Consider the following 12,551-nt stretch of genomic DNA (forward strand, 5'->3'; position numbering starts at 1 on the left):
ATTAATTGTCCCAAAGCCATTATTACCACCACCATGTTTAACCAATGAGAAGCCAAATAGCATTGTTGAAGAAGATACAACTGGTCCCTTTTTCCTATGAGGGTTCTTGGATCATGCAAACTATAACTTAAATAAAAATGTGTAGAAAATTTCATGAGGATTCTCTTGGGATCTCCTTCACAATATACTTTCAATTTCCAATGATCTTCTTGATTCTTACACCATAAGGGAATAAGTTATGTGAAGGAAATGGCTTGTTTGGTTGGATTGTGTGGAGGCTAGTTGCTTTCTGTCTCCAAACTTTCCTTGATTTGACCAAAACAGTCTAGGGTTTGGAGGAGACAGGTTTGACCCACTCTATTTATGCTCCACCTACGTCAAATTATTGAATATTATAAAAAAATTCTCATTCTCCTCCTTATATTAGGGTTCTTGAATATTGAATCAATACAAATAATTAAACATACATCAAAATTATACTATTTTTTAACTTTTAATCTATTTTTTTCTTTTTGAATTGGTTTGTTTCGAATTTTGAGTAGAAATTAAAGAGAGGGAAGAGAGACTAGAGATGGTAAAACAAAACAAGTCATGTTACATGCTTGAGAAACTTATGGTGAGTTGTCTTTTTAATTCATGGTCCGTTTAGGTTCGTCTCACATAATTGCCATCTATGTAAGACATGACAGATTAACCAACATGATTTGCGTAATTTAAATTTATTTTTTTTGACATTTTCATATTTTTTTCATATAGTTTTATATTTCATATTTATATATTTTTATTCACATCTTATTATATTCGTGAGAATAATGTTGTGAGATATTTATCTAATGCATTTAAATAAAAAAAATATAAAGAAATTGTTTTTTATCAACTTTAAAAAAAAAATATTTCTTATTGAAGTAGACCTGCATGTTAATCCTTTGCATATTAATTCTTTTGCAAAACAGATTATAACTTGTTTTGCAAAACAGATTATGTAGGAGAGTTAGTTCTCAGTTAATCTACTTGTTCGGTTGTAATAAATGTTGGTTTGATAGTGGTGGCTGTCACTTTGGCATTTGGCAAATTTGGGAAAGAAATTGCAGGAGATTCCTTGGTGTAGTGGTCCACCACTAACACTGCTACTTAAAAAGATGCAACATACAACTCACCCATTCACTGCACTTTTCATACTGTCCACATCTTCTTCACACCATCAAAAAATGCTTCTACTCACACTTCCATTCTTAACTCTAAAAATAGAAACATAAAACTTATTTTTTATAATTATACAGTAAAAGACTTCAATTTCTAATTATGATATAACCTAATAATATAATTTTAAGTTATTCAATCTTTTTTTAAAAAAATATTTATCTATAGTTATAATGTGGTATAAGGTTATGAATGTATTATTATTAAAAAAGGAAGCTACCAAAAATATATCATTAACCGTTCCTCCACCACTAAGGGTTGCTATTTATACAACAGTGTTAGTTAATATTGTAAAAATAGGTTCTTCTGCCCATTAACTGTTGAGGCTTTCTATTTATAAGTCTCTTTTGTTTTTGCATTAATAAGCTTTTTAACCAGAAAGATAAAGTGTCCCCACTTATAAGATTTTCTAACTTCAAATAAATACGTCAAAATCTTACTTTGTCTCTTCTGGAATTAGTTTCCTCTTCCCTGTTCTCAAGGGAAACGTGTTTTCAACAGATATAATTTACAGTACCAGTTTATAGAATTAACAACTTCACTATTTCCATTCTAATTTCACATCAAATCAATCTTTCTTTTTCGTTACTTCTTCATTTGTGATGTGAAAAATATTACAAGGATTTCGTAAAGAATGCAACGCGTAAATCTTATTGTTCATCATCATCATTGGTCTCTTCATAAAACAAACCATCAAATTAGTACCAAATATTTTATGAGTTAATTCTTTTTTATAAAATTGACTTGTATAACAATATTTATTTTTATTTATATATTAAAATTAAAATTTATTTTTAATTAATTTAAAATTTTCAACACACTTTTGTGCGTGTAATTAAATTTATAGATAGTCTAAATGATATTAAGTATCTAATAAATTTTAGTAAAATTAACTCTATACTATATTAAGAAATAAATGTAAATTTAATTTATTTTTACAAAATTAACTTATAAAATAAGATTTAAATCTGTTTATATACTATAAATTTATATTATTTTTAATTAATTTTAGTTAACGTGAGATTTCTAATGTTGTGTTAGATATTTAAAGTAATTAAGTGTGAAAAAAAATGTTTCACATTTTATACTAACTTTAAAATAAGTATTTAAACTTCTTAATTGAAATTCATTTTGACGATTGTCAAGTTTTAAATAAACTTTTTCTGTTGAGAAACTAAAATAAACATGTTAATATTTATATACATATATATATAATTATCAATATTTAGGAGGGAAAATCTTACCATAATAAGAAAAGTTAAATTATACTATTGTAAAGTTATTCAAGCTTTTTCAGTTGAATTGATTATCATTTACATAAAAGAAGAGTTTTAAAGTTAAGGTAATTTGAAGTTTTTCCAGGTAAAAAATAAACTTAAAAGAACAAATCACATGTAATATTAATATCCCAACTCATTATTTAGTTTTCCTTCACCGTAAAATTGATTACATGCTTTCATTTTTATTTATGACATAAAAGCCCACATAGTGTCATTATGAAGTTAATTAATTAATAAACATAATAAGAATCATTAATGCTATAAAACAATTTATAACACATCCTCAGTACAAAAATACTACCTCACGAAAAAGAGCTATAACGAAATCTAAATAAAATGTAGCCCCTCTTAATTTTGTAGTTATCCACTGATGATTTACAACAATTAAGAGTTTTAAATGTAAGTTGGTATGCACATTTTATTTGTTAATGCCAAATTAAAAAAACAGATTACTTTTATTATTCTATCTATCATAAAGTTGATATTTAAACCCCATAATTTCGACAAATGATGATTACTGGATAATTTGTCTCAACTCCTTTTAAAAAGAAATATTGAATGGGATACTGTTGAAAACATTTTAATATTTTATTTATTAACATCTTGTTCTTTAATTTTATATTTTTCAATGAGATTTCAATTTTTTCTTCTTCCTTTTTTTTTTGGAAAAGCAAAACAAAAATCATTTTATTAAGAGAAACGATATATTTTAACATAAAATATGGTAAAACTAGTTTAACACCATTACAGGAGAAAGCCGGTGAAATTAACAAAAATATGAATAACAGTATTAAAAAAAGATTTAACTTCAATAATTAATTTAGCATTGCTGCTTCTTCTTCATAATACTAAAATAATTTATTTAAATACCGAAACGATTTTCAATTGTCACTTTATAAAAAATAAATTAAAATACTATTTTAGCGATGCAATTTCTTATTAATTATTTATTATTAAATTATTTTTTAGAATTAGAGTGACCAAATCTTTTACTACTAAAATAGCGATCGATATTTCGATCACAATTTTATAACCGATAGAGAAAAAAAAAATGTTAAGCGATTTATAATTAAAAAAAAATTCTACCACTTTTCATGTTATTTTGGTCGGGCCAATTTTTAAATTTTAATGACCGTTTTTAATGACTTTTTGGTTATTGTTAAAAGACAACTTTTTAGTCAATATTAGTATCATATTTGATAAAAGAATAGTTTTTAATATTTTAAATTTATAGAATCAAAATTAAAATATTAAAAACATAAAAGACTAATTCAAGAATTTGTTAAATAGATAAAAAATTAAAAAATGTTTTTTTACCTAATTTTTGTTTGAAATTTGTAACAATCTCATTAAATTATTAACATTTCGTAGACAAAAATATTTAACTAATAATAAATATAAAGCCATACAAACATTTACAAATATTTCGTACTTCGTAGACGAAGTATACTTTTCTATAATTATAATTTTATATTATGTTAATTTTGATTAAAATTTCACTACAAAAATAAAGACTCGTTTTCTACTATATTGTAATTTTTTTTCAATGTCTACATTTTATTTATTTGTAAGTATCTGGAAATTGAAAAACTTGTAATATAATTATAATTTTTCCTAAAATTTTACATTCTTAAACTTCAAAATTAAAATAAAAAATTATATAAATTTAAAATATGTAATTTTAAGAACCAAAAATATATTTAAACTAATTAAATACTATAATATTTAAATATTTGAAAATAATAAATTAATTATAAATCAAACTTGAAAAACACTGTCAATGCTATAAATTAATAAAATGAAGTAATTTTTAAAACATCTCTAAGGCAACTCCAATAGTGGAAATTCAAATAAGTTGTTTTCTATATTAAAAAAGTAAAAATATGGATCCATAAAGTAACATACATTCAATTTTATTCTAATACAATTTTTTTAAAATAAATCAAAACAACTCATAATTTTATATTTTCCATTTAGACTTGATATATAATAATATTAATTAATATAAATTAATTAAAATTTTATAAATGTTTTTGTGAAAAAAAAAATTCATTAAAAAGTAAATAACTTTTCTTTGAAAAATTAATTAATAAAAGATAATATTTTAATTTAGACAAAGGACAGTCTGCATTGGATGCATGATACTTCTACTTAACGTGATTAAAGAGGTGAATATTAAAAATAATTATTGATACAATGGTCTTGAGATAATGATGGAAATCTCATGTTGGAATTCATAACAAATAGATAATTTTGGAACTTTTCAATATATTTACTAGTAGAAGAATTAAAATTGCAATAAATTCCGGTCATAGTGATAGTTAAATTGATTAAAATCCATAACGCATAAAAAAATACAATTAGATTTAGAAAAAAATATGTAGCTATGCAAAACACCATTTTATACTACGTGAGGTAAAACTTTTCTATGCAAACGATTTCATCACGAGTCATAAGTGAAAAACGTTATCAACACACCGTTTAAATAATCTATCAAAGGAATTCTTGGTATCAAATATAAAAATTAGTGGCTAAAAATAAAATCTCAATTAATTAGGATTAAAACAATCAAGTTCCAATTATTTTTAAGTTCAATTTTTTTATTGTTTATAATTAAGTTGAAAAAAAGTTTTTAATCGTTCAGATTTTATAGTTTTTAATAAATAATGTATAACAGAGAATATGAAGCTATGATTCCTCCTTACAAGTATCAACTTGACTCGCAATACACGGAAAGGGATTAAGGAAGGATATTCTTCCGTCAAAGACCACGGAACTCAAGTCATTTCCTACAATGTTATGGAATAAACAAAAGAACAAAGTGGAGCACTTTTGATTGGCTCTGATTGCTTGTGTTTGTCATCTGTCTTACTCGAGAACAAAGACGCAACCTTGCAACAACTCCAAATTGCCTCATTATAAGATAAGGATGGTAACCAATAAAACAAGTCAAGTTCCATCCGAAAACCATATGTTAGAAAGACGGGCTCGAAGGAGGACAAGAGTTCACTGTTCAAATGGGGTTAATGGTTCAGCTCTATTTGGTGGTTGACGTTGATAAGATACCATTATTATAGCAATTAAGTTGAAATAATATCATCATATTATCATATCATGAATTATGGATATGCATTATGGGATATATGATTGCGATTGGTAAGATAACAACACTGTCAAATATAAATAAATATAAATCAGAGAAAACACAAGAGAAAAGTCCAACCTACCGATCCCATTATTAATAATCACCAAAAGCTAAGAAATTAGGACAGAATAATCATGAACAAACAAATTATACAGTGGGAGTAATTCAAAAACTGACAATGATCGTGTTAAATAAAAAGAAAGGTGGTAAAGGAAAAAATATTTGTACTTGTAATATATTTATATTTAGAAGAGAAGGAAAAATTTTGGTACCAAGGAATAAAGCTTCCACGAACTGCAGTTCAAGAAATCCAAATTTGTATATGTCTCCCTCCGTGTACAATGCAGTTTGATCTGCTCTCACCCTGTAATTGCAGGGTGTGGCTTCTATACATGAATGTGGTGATGGATTATTTGCATATTTTATATATAAAGTATCCCTCGGCTACCTTGCTTGACCTTCTCCAGCTTTCATGATAAGCCTATCCCCCCTCCCTCTTCAAACAATCACTATGACTGCCTCTTCGGTACAAAAAACTGTCTTCATCTTTGCTAAACTGCGTAGAGACCTATCTTAAAATTCTGTGATGGAAAACCAAGTGCACAAGGAGAGGGAACAAGTAAATTCTCTTATTTCCAAACACACCAATCACGTATCTGATAGTCCTAAACATTCCTCTGGATTGGCATAGAAATAGTCCTCTTCTTTGGGCCTGTCAGGGATTACCAATCTTTTAGTTGCACTACCCATGCGATCAGCATGAGCTTCCTTCACAGCTGAAGAGAATTCATCCCAGTTCAATTCTCCGTTATGGTATTGATCTATCAAATCAACTAGGAGTTTTCTGTTCAACAAAATCGTCTTCTTGAACCCATTATATCTGAAGAAGGAAATGGCGCACAAGTCATCTCACTTTGCACTTAAGTACTTAACGTCCATAACAATTAAGTAGGGAAAAATTTCAGAGTAAGCAGAGTTGTGCTTAAACAACTATCAAATTATGGTAGAAATAGCAATTTCTATGTTGGTGTTTATGGTTAAAAACAACCTATTTTCATCAGAAGTGTATAAAGAAATTGTTTAAACAGAAGTATTCTAGATTTTTAGTGCACAAAAATCTTCTACCAAAAAAAAATATACTAAAACAAGTTTAATGGTTGACCAAATTATCAATTATGTGTTAATGAGTAGAACAGTAAATCACAATGAGAATTCTTATTAGGCAAACATTACCTGCGATGTCCCTCAACTACTTTGGCCATATTTCCATCATATGTAGGAACAAAAATATCACTCTCTAGTGAGACAAGGTAATCCAATGCTGCCATCTGAGAGGAATGATTTTGGAAGAACTGAAGGTCCGATGGTTCCAACAGTGTTTCCTTTCTGACCTGTTTCAAAAAGAAAAAAAGATTAGGGTAAGAGGAAGTCGAATAGCAATAAGCATCACAATTTGCAGGTTTCCTTAAGCCTTAAGTTAGTTACCAATCTTGGATAGTTCTTCGCAAGACTTGCCATTCTCCTGTTTCCACCGTATATTTCCCCAGCTGCAATGTAGATTTGAATGTTTTGATCGATGTCAAGGGCCCTAAGTGTAAGGGCAGTCTCCTCAGGTGTTAAAGGGCACAAACCATCTTTTCTCTTCAAATCAGAATTAATTATTTTTTCTTTCCACCAAGGATATGCATATCTGGCAATGCGCAGTAAATTGAAATTTAAGAAGGATTCCTATGAAAATACCCTTTCAAAAGCCACAATGAGAGAAAACCCTGAAAATTAAAGAACAGCTAAAAAAGGCAGAACACTCACCTCATCCTTGTCAACTCTTCCACCTCATCCCCGTTGCAACCTTGTGTACAGCCTGAAAATGCCAGCATGTCCATCTCATACCTCAGATGAAGCACCAGAAATGGGCCATTTTGCCTAAGAAGCTTGATCACCCTTTTGCCCAAGTCCTCAATCTGAGGAGTAAATCTAAGAGCACTAAAATTGACTCTGCATCGCAGCCTCTGAATCTCCAAAGGTTGTTCGTTATTGGCCAGCCTAGCATCTGTTCGATTTAAATGGACGACTTTGTACTTTTGTATCAAAGGTAGAATCTGAAAGAACAATCAAGCCATATGTTTTTTAATCAGAAAACCAGAAACTGGAATGACATAATTGACAGCATAGTATTACGAAGTTTAGACAGAATAAAGCAAGTTTGGCAGAATAAAGCATGTTAAAAGTTGTAAACTTGTAAGCCCAAGGATAATTAAAACTAACCTGGTTCTTATAGTATGATATATCAGACCAACTAATCGGTGGCATGGTGTAAAGCAGTCCATTTTCCACTCTCGTCTTCAGTCTAGGAGGCAACTCTTTCAATATTCGCACCTCATCCCTCAAGGATGTAATGAAATGATCCACATCAAAGATGTCTTGGAATTCACTGACACAAGTAATAAGACATGAATTGAGAACAGATCCTGCTTAAAAAGCACACAGATAGAGAAACTAGTGGAGGATGGTACAAGCACAAAGCTGACTCTAGAATTGAGAAGATTACAAAACATCACCCAACCCAACTGTTTTCAATTTTCCGTTTTTGAGACACTTTATTTCAGAAACAATTTTCAAAAAACATTGGATGAGAAATCGATTGCTGAGTAGGGTAAAAATTGTTTAAGAAAAAAGACTTTAAAACCAAAAAGTGACGAGAGAATCAAACACTCCTTTAAACCTACTACATTACACCCTCGGAACATTGATGGTTTGCTGAAACAATATACACCAAAATGGAATGAGAAACTAACCTGGGGTCAGCCCAAAAGGACGTTTTATCCAATTCAGGCACTATAAGTGTAACGTTTAAATACCTCGCAATAGCCACCATATCACATATCTGTACAAAGTAAGTGCATCACCAAATCAGAAAGCTAAACAGAAAAGGAAAAAAAACCGCAAAAGCATGCGCCAATCACCACTCACCGCTGCTCTCATTTGGTTCAGTCCTCCATTGCACGACACCATCAAGTAACCATTATTCTTGTACACCCCTGCCAACAACAACAATCAGAAAAAACAAACAAGTAAACCCAATATCACGTAAAACGCAGGAACAAAGCGATGAAAACGACGAAATAAGAAATTATACTGACTCTTGGGTGGGAGCACTACGGGGGTAGAAGATGGCAACTCAGTGAGCGCGGATTCGTACGTGAAACACGAAGGCCACCCTTTCAAGACTCTAGGCCCCCACATGTCACCCAGCGCCGTTAACTGAACGACGCAGGTCCATAGCAACACCGATGTGGTCGCGCGTATCATCCACAGCTTCATCCTCGACCTCGACGACGACGATGACACCACCATCGAATTCCTCAGCTTGTTGTTACTCTCCCCTTTAAGCCCCATCATCATCAACCCCTCCCAAACCACCTTCCCTCTCTTCCTCTCACTCTTATCTCCCCCACCCAACAGCGCCTCCTTCATAAATGCACCCCGCGCCAAACCCTAACCCGTCAATTCAATTTCCCCTTCCCGTCCAATTCCAGATCCAAACTCGCCTCAACGTTCCGAATTCGGAGCCCACCAAGCCGCAACTCCAGAGCCTCGAATTCAGAGGCACATTCCCCGCAGAACCTCAACAGTGAGATCCTCGGGTTCAGGAGACGACCGCACGCGCGGGCAACAGTCTGAATTGAACGGCAAGGGGAGTCGGCGGCGATTGATCTGAGACAATCGCCGGCGAGAAACGGAGCGCGAGTTGAGAATTATTATGAGGGAGAGAGAATAAAACGCGTCACAACAGAAAAGCAAAAGTAAGAGACAGAGAGAGAGAGGCAATGAAGATTTTCACGGTTGTTGTTGTTGACAGATTTGCGTGCGTCCGGTTCGGGTCGCGGAGGGTAGCACGAGCCGTACGAAGGTCGTAACCGGACCGTGGTTAAGATTGAGAGGGGAAGAGGGGTTATGGTTATGAGGGGTGAGGGTTTATTTTATTGGGTGCGCCTCATTAAACGAGCCAATAAATGCCGAGGCAGATGCGTGGGGCCCACAGACGTGTGCTCCGTCCAGATGTTCGGCTGTGATACGTGGCAACCCTTGATTGAGGGCTTTCCAAATTATGCCGTACCCTTTGCTGATTTCGTTTGGCACCGTCGTCTCTCACCCGCGCCGACATTATATCGCGAGATCAATATTATTACTACTACCAACTATTATTGCTTTTCTATTTTCTTTTTTCTTTTCCCTCACATTAATGAATCCTATGGTTGCCTCCTCCCCCAAACCAAACCCATCATTTTCAATTAAACCTACATCTTTTTTTTTTTTTATAGAGATTTGACTTGTTTTACTAACAAATCAACCTTGTTCATTTATTAAATTTTACTTAAAAAGGCAAATATCACCACCTAGTGATACGAAATTGTATTTTTTTAAATTAAACTTTCTTTTTTATATAATAACAAAATTGTGCGTTTTGAATAAATCAGTCAAATAAATGTGAACTTTCATTTTATATTTTCTATAATAATTTATTATTTTATGAAATAATTTTAATAATTATGATATTTTTTATATATATTAATCGATTTAGTATAATAATTAATTATTTAATTTATTAAGATTATAGAAATTAATTAATGTTGTTCATATTAATAAATATGTTTTAAATTTATATTTTTAGTAAATTTATGTTTTTCCTCAATTTTATTTTCTCTCTTTTAGATATATTTTTTAACCATATTATTTTTACAAATTATTTATTATCAAAAACAATAATTAACGTAATTTGACATTTTAAACTTACATAAATGTAATTATTTCCTTCTCAAAATATTTATTTCATTTTAAAGTGACATTTATAATATTGTAACCCTAAATAATTACTATATAAAATTTGAGTATTAGGAATAAAAATGTGTTAAATATACAAACCAAAACGAAAATATCTATAAAAGTAATTATGGTCTAAGAGTTTGATATACTTTTCTCTTTCCTAATGTGTTAGATCATTAATATTAAAATTGTCTTCATTCATTTTTCATGACTGATTATGACCCATTATTAATTATGACCCATTATTAAGTAAATCTAGGAAACACAAATATAATTAGTATTATACTTTAAACCTTTAATTATAGATTTATTTTAATTACAATCATGAATAAATTTATTATTTTCATTAAAATTCATTTAATTGAATTTTTTTTTAGTCTTGAGGTTTTATTTATGTTAATTTTTTATTTTTTAAAATAGACAATTTGAAACAAAATTTTACCTTTGTGAGTGAGTGCATTGAATATGCGAAACTCCAGATGGCTTATTTGAGAAGAAGAATAAGAAAATAAAATCTATAATATTTCATAAATAAAAGTGAGAGCAACTTTTTTACAAAATCGTGATAAAATTGGAAACAAATTATGAGGATTATGTAAAGTTGGAAATTGAGGAATTGTTAACAAAATTTGAACAATAATATTTTCTTGAGATCCTTGGAGAAACCTATAAAAATATACAAGTTTCAAGGAGAAATCACCAAACTTCACACTAGCATACGAAAAACATAGCATTAGGGTTTTCTTACTCTTTTTCTTCCTTGTAATTTGTTCATTTTATCTCCACATAATATACTAAACTCTTTTGACTCGATTCTATTGTAATTTCACATTGAATTATGAGATTTTGTGCAATTAAAGTTTTTTTCTCCAATATTTGACTGGGGCCAAATGTCTAGTCTTTTTTAGATTTTAATTTTTGTTTTGAAAATTGTTTTTTAATGCATGTTGATAATTCAATTTTGTCATTAATTAGACTCTTGTTTATTTTTATGAACAATCTTGTAAATTAGATGCTTATAAATCAAAACTCTCACACAAACTTGTATTTTTCTTTTAAAGTATTTCTAGCATTATTATTCCTGTAGTATGCACTCTAATATAAAACTTTCGCTGAGGTAATCTCTACTTCTTAATAAGATGTTTAATCTTTCAAATTGGCTCTTCATTTGTATAGATTTGAACATTGAGGCTTTATCATATATGTACTTGAATCTTCACTTCGTTGCATTGTTCATTTTCTTCTTCGTACTAGACACTAAAAAAGGAATGTTTTTATATTGAACTTCCAATGTGCCTTGATCACTCGTTGCACTTTGAATCATTTCTTTAATTGCATATTCTCGTGTTATAGCTTCATCTTTTTGCTAATAGACGCTCAAATAGAAAACTTTAGATTTGAACTTCATCCGTGTCTTTACTTCAAAATTTTATGGAAACATTCTAATAATCATTATAAAAATGCATGAGTATCATTGGAACATTATCTTTGATATTTCGGAATCATCAAAACTTTCCATTCCAGATTTTACTGTAAATGCATTCTTAAAAACACTCCAAGTTTGTTTAAGATTTAAAAATTGAGAAACATACAGACTTTAAGCTAGATATATTTTCTCAATATGTTTTTTGAAAAACACTTTAATACAATGAATCAATGTGTCTTTATTTTCTCTAAAACTTTCTAATTAATCACGGTTCATATGAAATCTTCCTAATATAGTCAAAATCTTAATCATAAAAGTATAGCAGGACTCGAAACACTTTATAATTATTATAGAAGGTGTATTTCATTCATAAAACGTTAAGACACTTAATATCTGGAGTTTTTAGTATGCTATTTTATGTTCACAAATATGAAAACTTTCCAAACTTAATCAATCAATTATCTTATTTGAATTAAACTCATCAAATAGGATTTGAAAACATTTAAGTAATGTCATGAAGTATTCTAAGAACATATAGAACAAGTATAGACATTCCATGATACGTTAGAGAATCTAACATGTAAAAGACAAAGTCATCGACTATCAAGTGTAAACTCTAGTGACTTTCTAGCATGACCATTTGCATAAGCTTTCACTAATCTTTGGAAATGTATGA

The 12,551-nt window shown here is 29.9% G+C and overlaps 1 protein-coding gene across 1 annotated transcript; it reads right to left on the bottom strand.

The window, feature by feature from the left end:
* Positions 1–5,693: 5,693 nt before the first annotated feature.
* On the bottom strand, positions 5,694–9,782 carry LOC137820525 (rhamnogalacturonan I rhamnosyltransferase 1). Its single transcript, XM_068624657.2, has 8 exons — positions 8,766–9,782; positions 8,596–8,663; positions 8,421–8,509; positions 7,891–8,056; positions 7,435–7,724; positions 7,111–7,315; positions 6,859–7,016; positions 5,694–6,505 (listed from the first exon to the last, which is right to left on the bottom strand). Exons 1-8 carry the CDS (start codon positions 9,097–9,099, stop codon positions 6,274–6,276), a joined length of 1,542 nt encoding a protein of 513 aa, XP_068480758.1. The 5' UTR covers positions 9,100–9,782; the 3' UTR covers positions 5,694–6,273.
* Positions 9,783–12,551: the final 2,769 nt, after the last annotated feature.

Source organism: Phaseolus vulgaris, chromosome 9 (assembly GCF_051622355.1).
Source record: "Phaseolus vulgaris cultivar YP4 chromosome 9, ASM5162235v1, whole genome shotgun sequence".
NCBI lineage: Eukaryota > Viridiplantae > Streptophyta > Magnoliopsida > Fabales > Fabaceae > Phaseolus > Phaseolus vulgaris.